Source organism: Anguilla anguilla, chromosome 12, assembly GCF_013347855.1.
Source record: "Anguilla anguilla isolate fAngAng1 chromosome 12, fAngAng1.pri, whole genome shotgun sequence".
Taxonomy (NCBI): domain Eukaryota; kingdom Metazoa; phylum Chordata; class Actinopteri; order Anguilliformes; family Anguillidae; genus Anguilla; species Anguilla anguilla.
In genome coordinates this window covers 18,780,430-18,792,278 of record NC_049212.1, presented here as the reverse complement: position 1 = coordinate 18,792,278, position 11,849 = coordinate 18,780,430, and the positions used below count along the sequence as shown (strand labels likewise).

Sequence of the window (11,849 nt, the reverse complement as noted above, 5' to 3'; positions counted from 1 at the left end):
AACAAGTTGGGGTGGAGCAAACTCCTAATCAACAGAGGCAATAGGAAAATGCATTCCCAAAAAACACTGCGATCATTGTCAACTCTTTTCACTTTAATTAACTAAGTGCTACCTTTCAATACTATGCAAATGGACAAATATTTTGAAATACTTTTGTTTCCCCTGTGCCTCACAGACACACACACACACAAACGCGCTTTCAAGACATGACTCAGCATCTATGACTAAGTGGGACTTTTTTTTGTTAAATTAGTATTTAGAGTTTAATTATAATTAAATAAATTATAACTCTTATGGAAAGTCAGCACAAACAATTGCATTTAATCACTGAGACACAAATTATGATAACGCTGCATTTTTATACGGATTTAGATTATTAATGCAATATTTGTCAACAACTGTAACATGTAATGCATTTAATATAAATAAATAGCAAAAATGAATAAATTATTAGCATTTGTGTGAAACAAGTAATAATAATTGCACTTTTCTTTGAATTTGTTCATACCTACATAATTGAACCTAATGTATCTTAGTGTTGGAGATTTTACAATCAGCTTGAACATGTATTTCTTTGTGTTATTGTTATTTATTTATTTCTTTATTTTATTTTTTTATTTTTTATTTATTTCATTGTTAACCGTATTATTAATGTCAATTGTGTTGCCTGAATTATTAACTTCAGTACTGGTCCTTTGATATGGCAGTATCATATCAAAGTGACATATTCCCTGTCTTTCGTGGAAAACGTTATTATTCTGTAGTTTTATTTGTATTTTTCCAGAGCAGAAGTTTATGATAATTTTGAACAACAAAGGTTGGTATGTCTTATTGTGAATACTTTATTTGTACCCTTTAAATGTGACCTGGTTGTTATAGTGGTGAACTGGGTGGGTGAAGGTCAGCATTGGCACATTATTGGTTGTGCTGTTACAAACAAACTAGCCCTCATCTATAAGCTGTCAATGCCGATCCAGCAATACTACTACATTTCCTGAATAATATCTAATCAATCAACTCCAGTGCTAGCATTCTGAAGATTCCAGTCACATCCCCTCCCTTTTTTGCATCTGTCAATATTAATTGCACTGTGGCTAACTGACTTGGCACTCGCTGGTACAAGCTAGTAAGCACACATAATATTCACCTATCATTTGCCTCCTCAGATACAGCTGGTAAACAATATCTAGCTGCCTAGTGTTAGTGCTAGCTGCACCTCTTTTAAATTCTTATATTTTGATTTCTATGTTTTATTTTTAGATAAACTTTACTCAAGATAATGAACATTTCCTATCACTTCTTCAATAATATCTCTCCCTTTTTGTGAGATCATAAACAAGAGAGGGCTTATATTGGCAGTTAGCAAATGACAAAATGTATAGGTAAATCTGCAGATGTAAACATACCAAAACATGATTATTGTTACTTGATATTTTATTTCCTGTATATTTGTATTTTAATAATTATGGTATGTCACCAGATATCTTTTGAATCTGGGCACTGGAGTGGGCGGAGTCATCTGCAATTTCACAGTCAATCTGTAGAATCCATGTGGATACGGACCAATGTAATGGCGCTGGTTGCATCCTTCCGTTTCCTGTTCAGGTTTCATTTAACACCTTATTGGATACAACACAAAGGGCCATATTTGCTAAGTATCTGTAGTGTTTTTATAGACACTAACGGGACAAACAGAATTTTCCAACTCCATATGTATTTTAGAGCGTTCCGACTGTAGACCGCAATAGTGACATTGTCAGTGTGTGGGAGTGGGGAAGAGTCCCATAAATGAAATCCAAATTTTTGGGATTTTACTCATTTATTCAGAAAGAGCCTACCACTATGAAATTTTACTCCAAACAGCTTTGAGATGTCAGTAGTCATCAGCCATTTCAATTGCATTCATAACCTATTCAAGTCAGATACAATTAAAACCAAGGTATGTAGTCCGTTGTTACATTCATAGCACCTACTCAGTATGATTGTATTTGGTGCGGAATAATTGTAACAGTAAATGTAAACTCCCTATAGAGTGTATACACATATTTTTTTTTTACTAATAATAACAAGGAAACACATTTATGTAGTATGTGACTAGCAGCATCCTCAAATTATGAAGCATGGGGCTCTATTCATTAAACAATACTGTGATTTAAAAAATTGACGCACAATCAACTTTGTAATTTACCATAAAGCGAGTTGTGGTAATGTCCAAAAAGATGAGGAAAGCTGTTTTTGTTTGTTTCTTAACATCCAGGTTAGCTTTTATAAAGCAAACAGCTGACCACGGACCAATTTGGTGTTTCTTTTCCATTAACACAGCATCCCAAAGATGAGGTCATGTTAAAACAGCAAGCAAATTAGCTGAACCCATTTAACAGTAACAGTATTTTAGGAGGAAAACATCATTTTCACATACTAAATAATGTGTTCACTTGAGTATATTTCCAAAACCGAAAGTGTCAGCTCAGGCATATATCTTACATTGCAAGAATAGGCTGTATGGATTAACCACAGCATAAGGCCATTGCAATAGAACATACCATTGCTTTATAATGCACAAAAATATCAGCAGAGTACCTGGAGGAAATATGTTCTGAGAACTAAAATGGTTAAATCTGTTTTCTTTTATTTTGATGATACTGGAAGCAATTCAAACAATAAACAACTGTTTAACAACAATAAATTATAAAACAAAAATAAATACCTTTAGAAATAACTGCATACAACTACTAATTGTATATATTCTTTTCCATGAACTGAATGATTATTCGACAACAAGCTACTGAAGCAAGTGAAAAACAAAGCCTACAGAATCCCAATGTTTCAAACACAGAGTCAGAATAATTGTAGGCTTTGCAATGCCAGTAAAACAATGGTTATATTCCTATAGTTATAATCGTCAATATAGTTGTGGAATGTATACATCATTTGTATTTAATTACAGGAACCATAAAAACAACGCATGTGTTGTTAAAATACAGTGAATTTGTCGGTTTCAGTTTCACTTTGCCTGGAGATAAACATTCCCAGTGCACTTCCATTTTCACCTCCCGAACGTCATCTTCATCCGTAGAATGAATTATGGCATGAAGTGTTAGCTCTACTAATAATGTTTATTTCTGAAATATGTTTCTTAAGTATTATAACTGCATGCTTTGTGCTTTGTGTGTGTTTTTCACCAGCTAGTACTGTTGGTGACAAAACAGCCGAAATTTAGCTAGTCGCGGTTTTCAAATGCAAATCCAGTTTTATTGGCGGTCAATTCAATATATTTGAGAAAGGTAAGTCTCCACTGCATAACAGAAAAGGGAAACGATCCTACGTTCAGAAATAAGACAGTTCTTAAATGGAGGGAGTGTTTTATGATGCCAATTGGTGTCATCCGGGTCCAAGGAGTTTTAACAAGCATCAGGATCTGCAAGGAGGCGTCCCAAAATGCCTGTCAAACCTGTTGTGCGTTCACAGTGCAGGCAGGGCAGGGCTACACAGATACACAGATAGTGCTAAAGTTAAACCTCCAAACAACGCAAAACTCTGGTGCTACCTAGTCGTTTTATGTTTAAAAACCATTAAAACCGTATTTTTAATCTGAATTTGACATTAAGACAGACAGATAATGAAAGCAAAAATATTTTTCAAGCAAAATCAATGAAAACCAAATATTAACTTAAAAGCTTCAAAATTTGATATTGAGACATAGCCTGCAGATCATGAAAGCTAAGATATTAAAGTAGTTGCTACATGTGACTGGTGACAAATGGCAGTAGCTATGGTCTCAGTAACAAAACTCCGGTGCTAGCTTGTCACCTTACATTTAAAACCTGCAGAACTATATTTTACGCTGCATTCTGGATGAACATACAGATCATGAAAGCCACAACATTTTTCAGGTAAAATCAGATGAAACCCATTAGCTTGTAGCCATGAAAGCAGTCAAGGCGATTCTATGACTAGTCACAATAAGCTGGCCAAACAATGCAAAACTGGTGCTGTCGTGTTACGTTTAAAAGCTTCAATACAATATTTTTACTCTGAATTTGCCATTAGGACATACAAATTATCAAAGCCAAGAGACTGATCTACTGAAGTAAGATGAAACTAAAACACCCAAAAATGTAAATCTTTGACATAAAAATTGCCATAGCGATGTCTGACTGATTATGATAGAACGGGTCACATAGGCTTATGTCCTCTCCATCCAGTAAGAGATCAGGCAGCATGCGTGCATGTGTTTGAAGGGAGGGACTTCGGAGGGAGAGCTGAAGGGAGATGGTGGGAGGTGGTGGATCTTTTCCAAATATAGCACTCTCTTTTCTCCAACCTTGCATACTGCACCTTTAACAAGGAATGAACTGTAAAATACTAGCCTTACTAGCGGTTACTCAGTGCTAAACAAATTGTTAAAATGTAGAGCTAAAGACCAATATAGAAATTGTAACTGGAATGGAACAAGGAAATACTAAAAAAAACACTGTCCTGGCTGTGATAACTCAACTGCAGGCAGTTTGAAATTAGCAGGGTAATTTGTGAAGTCCTATTAGATCACTTTCAATACATAATACTTACCTATCAGTCAACAAGAGAGGGGAGATGGGACTTTGACTTTCTTATGTAGGTTTTTACCTACTTCTGCGTCGTGGATGTGGGCTGGGCTCCAGGTGAAACTAAACAACAATTGTCGGGAACATCTTTGGGTAGCAGTCCATGGTTATTTTTTTGCACAGACTGTGGTGGCATGGCGTAATTAGATTTATTTACTCAAATTGCACAGGACTTTTATTTGCTTTGACCCTGTATCTAGCTTAAAAGCTGAATGATAAAAGTCATGGAAAAATGAGTCAACATCAAGAGTCAAGAGTTTTAATTAGCAACTAGCTTCTTAATGTCTCTCAGTGGTCCAGGAGACAGCCATGAAGGCAGTAGCTAGTTCATTTTAACTAGCAATTAGCCAGATTTGCTAGTTGCTAGATAAATATAGCGTGATAGCTTCTGTCAGTGTTCCAGGAGACAGCCATGAAGACAGTTCATTAACCCTGCTAGCCACTGCAGGTGGGATGTCTAGCAGAATTATCCCTGCTAGTTTGTTAGGTAGCAAGCAATAGGTTTTTATCAGAGGTATTCTTAACTAGCAAACATTACCTAGTTTGCCTACTAAGCGGCTAATGTCACAATCACCAAGCTGAATAATGAATAAAAAATTAAGCAAATGTTTGGGTTCTGGATCAAAATAAATCATTTATTAATCACTAGTTAAAACTTGCTTCCTAACTTCAGTCTGTTCCATTGTTACAGGAGACAGCCATCAACCCTCCTAGCCAGGAACTGTGGGTGGGATCAATAGGATGGGTAGCAGTAGGATTAACTGAGATGTATTTGTGGAATCAAATGCTGACCTGACAATCTGTGCATATATATTCATGATGGGCTCATCAGAGCAGGTTCAATATTTTTCAAGAAAAATCTTTTTGCGAGATCTCAGTATTTTTGTTTTTACTTTCCCATTTCCCTTTAGGAGTTCTGTCGAGCTCCTGATACAGTTACTGGTATAAAGAGTTAGGGGTTGTCAACAGTGCTCTGTTTAGAGCAGTGGTGCTATTTGTGCCATGGAGGGCTGGGAGTATGCAGGTTTACATTCCAACCAATCACTTTACTGGCTGATTTCACAAATTAGTTCCCTCTTCTCTGGTTGAAGGTATGGTAATTAGTGAAATTAGCAGGGGTAGTGACTGGTTGGAATGAAAATCTGCATGCTTTCATCAATCACTGGCACATGATTGGGCTACACTGCCACCCCAGATGTGCGTAAATCATAGCCACTTGCACACATGGAACATACAACATTGTCAGGTTGTCATATTTGTTGCATATTGGTGAATAAAAACCAACACTGGAGATACCCGGCCCTGTTCACATATTACAATCAATTTCTCTTAGATTTATGGCATATTTTTACCAGGTTTATGAATCCTGTTGAGAAATTAACACTGATACAGTTAAAACATATTTTAATTGTATCACTATTCAGTAAAATAACTTTTTTTAATGCAATGACACATTTTTTTTTTCTATGACCACAATAGAATGATGCAGTTTTGTAGTCCCTGGTGGTTCTTCAAAATGAGTCAGCCATAAACCACAAAGTGCTTGGTGAAGTTCTTGAGGGTTGCCATCAAGTGATCGTCATTTCTTTCATGGATATATAGTGAACCTTTTTTTTACGGTAAAACATAATACATTCTTTTTTCACATACTATGGCTCTGTGGTCCAATATCGTAAAAAAAGAATTCTGGTAAAATTTATAAAATGGCGTAGGCAATCAGTGAGATTTCATGTCTGTTTTACCCATTATATGTTTCCTTGTATTTTGCTCTGGTCTGAATAATATTATATAACATTTTGGTAGAAAGATACAGAATAGCAAGCCAAAACTAGATGCTAAAATTGCAAAAATCTCCACAGCTACAGTGAACTTTCCAGGTGAGCTGACATAAGCTGGGATAAAGGTGATCCAGACTGCACAGAATATGAGCATGCTGAATGTGATGTACTTGGCTTCATTGAAGTTGTCAGGCAGCTTACGAGCCAGAAAAGCTAAAACAAAGCACAATATAGAGAGGAGTCCGATATAACCCAGTACAGCCCAGAACCCCACTGCTGATCCGACATCACATTCTAGAATGATCTTTTCTTTGTAGTGCTTCATGTTCTTGTTGGGGAAAGGAGGGGATATTGTTAACCAAAGCACACAAATAAGGACCTGTATGAGAGTGAAAGCAAGAACACTCAGTCTCTGCTGGGGAGGCCCAAACCACTTCATCACATTACTGCCTGGAAGCGTAGCCCTGAAAGCCATTAACACCACTATTGTTTTTCCCAGAACACAAGAGATGCAGAGGACAAAGGTGATCCCAAACGCAGTGTGGCGCAGCATACAGGACCACTCAGAGGGCCGGCCGATGAAGGTAAGAGAGCAAAGGAAACACAGTTTCAATGAAAAGAGCAGCAGGAAGCTCAACTCTGAGTTGTTGGCTTTCACAATGGGTGTGTCCTTCTTTATAAAGAACCACACAGCCACAAATGCAGTAACACATGCTCCAAATATAGAAAAAATAACAAGCACGATTCCCATAATTTCATGAAATGACAGAAATTCGACAGCCTTTGAAACACATTGATCTCTTTTAGCATTGGACCAGTGCTCTTCCTTACACTGAATACAGTTGTTCGAATCTGTAAAGAAATAATATCATTATTAGAACACTCTTACAGCTAAGGCTGTACAGTAAAATGAGCATATACAACACAATAAAAAAGTGCAACTAGGAAATGTTCTCTTTAGACTGGTTAGAGTTGACTACCTGTGGTATTGCTGATTTCTCCCTCAGCGCAGGGCACACAGTCATAGCAGCAGACAGGCCTTCCTCTCTGCACAGCCTTCCGAGTGCCTGGGGGACAGCTCTCACTGCACGCTGACCTGGGTTTCTGTGCAATGGACAATGTGACGTTTGAATAGATCATAATAATTATTTGCAATACTTCATCATATAGATATGTGGCCCATAAAGGAGGGTTTTTAATACTTTTTTGAGATCTGTCATAGTACCATTTCCTGGGGAACAGTAAACATGGAGCAGTTGCTTGTGATTTGCTTTGAACCTGACTTTAAATATGACGATCTTAGCAAAACTATTGTGAATACGTATAACCTACAGTCAGTCATCAGCAATCACCAATCAGAGTAAGTAAATGCTGTGTATGTATTAGCTAGCTAACTATGTCTTGCTTCCTAGCGATCGTTATAACTGACGCTAGCTAGCTATTGAGAGAACTAGACAGATCTTTATCTATCTACCTGTTTATCTATCTATCTTGCTAGCTATCTACTGATCTACCAAGGCAGTGAGAGAGAGTGTGACATAGTTGTCGCTGGCCAGCTATAGTTTTTGCTGACTAATATATGTACAGGCGTATGTAAACTGATTCCTAGCTTCTGTTCTGTCTGGATTAGCAGGGTTGATAAACTGCCTTCATGGCTGTCTCCTGGAATGATGACAGAAGCTAGGAAGGAAGTGTTTTTATTTTAATCCACTCAAATGTTTACTTAACTTCTTATTCATTATTCAGCTGATGATTGTGACACTTAGCCACTTACCGAGCTAACTATTTAGTTAACCTTTTTGCACGTGTGTTCTAAAACATTTCCAACATTTCCAAAGTTTTTCTGCATGTTCACCAGGTGTTCTAGAATTCAACTGTTACATCACCCTAGCCTTGGCATGGTTGAAGTTGCCCTTGATATGAGCGCTGATAATTATTGTAATTATAATAATATCATTTGTGCACATACTCACCCTCGTAGGTGATGATGTAACTCAAAAATTTAGAGTGAGACAGCAATTATTGAGCCACTGATTCGGTGAACAAATCTTTTGAACAAATCTTTTTAGTGAGCTGATTCTACTGATTCAGTACACTGAAAAGAACTAATTTGCCCATTACTACTAACTTAGCAGATATTTAAAACTGGCAACTCATCGGATGTTTACTAGGAACAGAATAAGTTTTGCATGCACAGATGCAATGTTACTGCTAACCCAAACGTTTGATTCAAGTTAAGAAAATAAAAGGCAATGCCACCAAATACTAACAAAGTGTATGTAAACATTTGACCCACTGAAAATCTGATATAGTACATACAAGCTGAAATAAATCTTAGCTATTATTTTGAAATTACCAAAATGGAAATAAAGTAGATACCTTAATTGAATTAACACGGTAAGCAACGGTAAACAATGTATGCTGCTGAATTGTTTGAACTGTTATAATTGCTGCACACAGGTATACAGCTGCATACATGTGCTGTCATCAGACCACATTTTCATGTAGAGCATAAACACTTACCTCTTTTTGCCCACCAGCCCAAACCATACTAACAGGTCTCATCACAAACTGCTGCCCAGATGGTAAAGAGGCATCATAGTTGCCAACCACTCTAAACTGTACTGCACCATCAGGACCAAGCTGCCAGTTCACCACCTCATATCTTGCCGCTGGATCTCCATTACTGTCAAAAGAGACTTTCTCTCCAGTTCCCAAAGTAAAATTGACTTTTTTCAGAGACCTAAGTACCTGTAGGGCAACAAAGATTTAAGCTGAGATAAATATTTGATTGGGCTGGTTCATAATGAGGATTTTATTAGCTTCGTAAGAACGGTTTATTTATTTACCTGCCAGGGCTCTGTTTTCACACTGTTTGTACAGTCTTGATGGGCTGTACATGCCAATAAGCCATGTAAAGAATGAGCAACAGCATATACTGCTTTGTAAACATTGGTGGAGCTTCTCAGCTCTGATATGTCAGTGTATTCGTTTTTCACTTCAGTTAAGCTCTCAGATCCCGTGCACGGATTCATGTGAGGTAGATTGTTTTCATTTGTGAGGGAACATTGAAACACATTTTCCCAAAAGTCTATGACAACAGTATTATCTGGGTATTGGGATGGGTGAAGTTTCAACAAAAACTCTTTGAAGCCATTTATTTTGGCTTTGGTAACAGCAAAGCCAATAGACCCTCCCAGTATTCTGAAAGTTGTAGGTGTTACTAAACTGCTTGATGTCATCCAGCTTTCACAACCAATCATTTGGAGACCTGTAATATTCTGAAGTGTCAGCTGCTCCAGCAACTTGATCATTTCACCCTCACTAAGAAATGCTACAATTACCTTTGCAGTACCTCTTTTGATAACATCTACAACTTTCAGTAATTTCTCTGGTTGTGTCCTGTAAAACTTCTCAGAATACTCAATGCAGATCCCTTCCTGCTGAGCAGCTTCTATAAATGTGGCCATCCCATTGTTGCCGTAGTCGCTGTCACTTCTCACTGCTCCTATCCAGGTCCAGCCAAAGTGCTTCACCATCTGAGCCAGTGCTCTGCTCTGGTAATAGTCACTGGGAATGGTTCTGAAGAATGTCGGGAACGTTTTCCTATTGCTCAGGCATGCACATGTTGAAAAGTGACTGATCTGAAAAAGTCAATATAAAGCATATGAAAACATAACCATAATGAATTAGAGGGACGGGGAATGGATATCATATAATTGACACAATGGAGGAAAACTTCTTTTTAATAAACCAGAAAACAGCTAGCAAAATCATCTGGACATTTTAGGGACTTTTCAGTTGAAATCTATTATAATTATGTTTTGTGTTTGGGGAAATATCTTCTGAATGCAAGTGTCGCAAAATCAGTAATTCTTAATAGGGGCGTCCATGGGAATGCTGTAATAGTACAACTTGTGTATCCCCATAGTGGCAAGTCAATTTTTTGTATCACAATTATTGTTCTCCCCATAATGTTTTTCAACCATCATTTTCTCTCTGTTCAACAACACAGATGAATCTATGTTCACTATGCTTCTTTGGAATATCTTATATTACAGTCACATACCAAATGTTTTTATCCATCGAAACTCACATAAGTGGAATATGTTCAGAAAGAAAGAGTTATGTTAGGCACTGGCATATTTTCTAAGTTGCATGCCAGTTCCCAATATCCACCACATTTTAAGAATATAAAACATTTTCGAAAAAAGTAATCTATTTTACAAATACAATCAGGTAATGTCTGTAGAAATTATGTTTAATAAAAGTGACAAGAGCTATTCAATTTTCAATTGCAAGTAAAATGTTGAAATAATACTTAAACATAAATTAATGTTCGATTTTTTTAATTATGGTATTTTGGACTATAAAGTTGAATAAAGTGTTTTGAACATTAATTTTTCAATCACTATGCACCACAATACACTTAGCAGAAGCATAGAAGAATACTTTGCTGGGGACTATTCATTTTTGATGGCTGGAAGCATTTAATCACTAAAGTTAATGTGTCATTTCAGAGGTATTTTTAAAAATGTTTCCCCCCCAAACATTTAACATAAATATAATATTTTCCATTAGTGCTATTTTTCCATGACATTTACACAACAGATAACCCCTGAACAGGAGACTTCTTATGCTACTTCAGCTTTTAAATATCAATGAATGCCTACTCACCACTGGAATTTGAAATAATCCTACTGTTGCAGCAATTGCCATAGTGTTTGTAGATCCTGATTCTCCAATGATGGCCTGCACCATGGCCGGTGTGGAGCAGGATGTGTCGGTCAGTGTTTCGTCATAACCATTCATCAAAGCCAAGGCTGACTGTATTGAGAATGCTGCAGAGAAACAGGTGTCATATATTTTATATCCAAGAGATACTCCTGGGAGGACATCTGTTCTGTTGTTTATTTCTTCAATGGCGAAGATCATAGCCTGGGCCACCCAGAATTCTCTGAAGTTCACTCTAGAAATGAAACATTATGTAGATTGTTTGTTTTAATTATCCAATTTGAACATCCTATTTTACACTGTCATTTGGCAGTATTTGAAAAGGCATGCATCATGTATTTGCCCAGCAGGCACCAACAATGCCAAGTAACATGTAGAGTAAATTCAATAGCTTACATTTTTCACATTATTGATTTTACTCCTAGGATTCTTGGAATCACAAAACATATCATGAAATTACCACTAATACAGGCAACTCTTACAGGTTAACCTCACCGAGAGCATCTCAGCGGTTCTGGTTTGGCATTAAATTTGATGGTCGTGTCCAAAGGAATATTGTGCAGGGAGAAGACTCCACCGATGTTGATGTCTCCATGTTGATAGAAGCTGGGCTTGGCTTCCCTCCCCAGTATTCTGCATGGTGGAGTCTGTGCTGCAGCCCAGAGGACTGTCTGTGCCAGCAGAATGATCTGCAGTGCCATCCCACTGCACATATCACATCCAGCACTGCTGT

The 11,849-nt window shown here is 37.2% G+C and overlaps 1 protein-coding gene and 1 long non-coding RNA gene across 2 annotated transcripts in view; one reads left to right on the top strand and one right to left on the bottom strand.

Moving 5' to 3' along the window:
- LOC118209381 overlaps nt 1-11,849 on the top strand; it is a 31,544-nt gene that overhangs the window by 3,339 nt on the left and 16,356 nt on the right. The window lies entirely within an intron of this gene.
- LOC118209356 (extracellular calcium-sensing receptor-like) lies at nt 5,014-11,819 on the bottom strand. The gene is made up of 6 exons (XM_035384602.1): nt 11,612-11,819; nt 11,060-11,351; nt 9,232-10,026; nt 8,906-9,133; nt 7,363-7,486; nt 5,014-7,234 (listed from the first exon to the last, which is right to left on the bottom strand). The coding sequence occupies exons 1-6, from the start codon at nt 11,815-11,817 to the stop codon at nt 6,321-6,323; spliced, it is 2,559 nt and encodes an 852-aa protein (XP_035240493.1). The 5' UTR covers nt 11,818-11,819; the 3' UTR covers nt 5,014-6,320.

Excerpts from the sequence above, each read along its gene's own strand:
- LOC118209356 (XM_035384602.1), bottom strand. The coding sequence starts at position 11,817 with ATGGCACTGCAGATCATTCTGCTGGCACAGACAGTCCTCTGGGCTGCA. Across the intron at positions 11,352-11,611 it reads GAACCGCTGAGATGCTCTCG|AGTGAACTTCAGAGAATTCT; the intron begins GTGAGGTTAACC and ends TTTCATTTCTAG. Across the intron at positions 7,235-7,362 it reads AGAAATCAGCAATACCACAG|ATTCGAACAACTGTATTCAG; the intron begins GTAGTCAACTCT and ends ATTTCTTTACAG.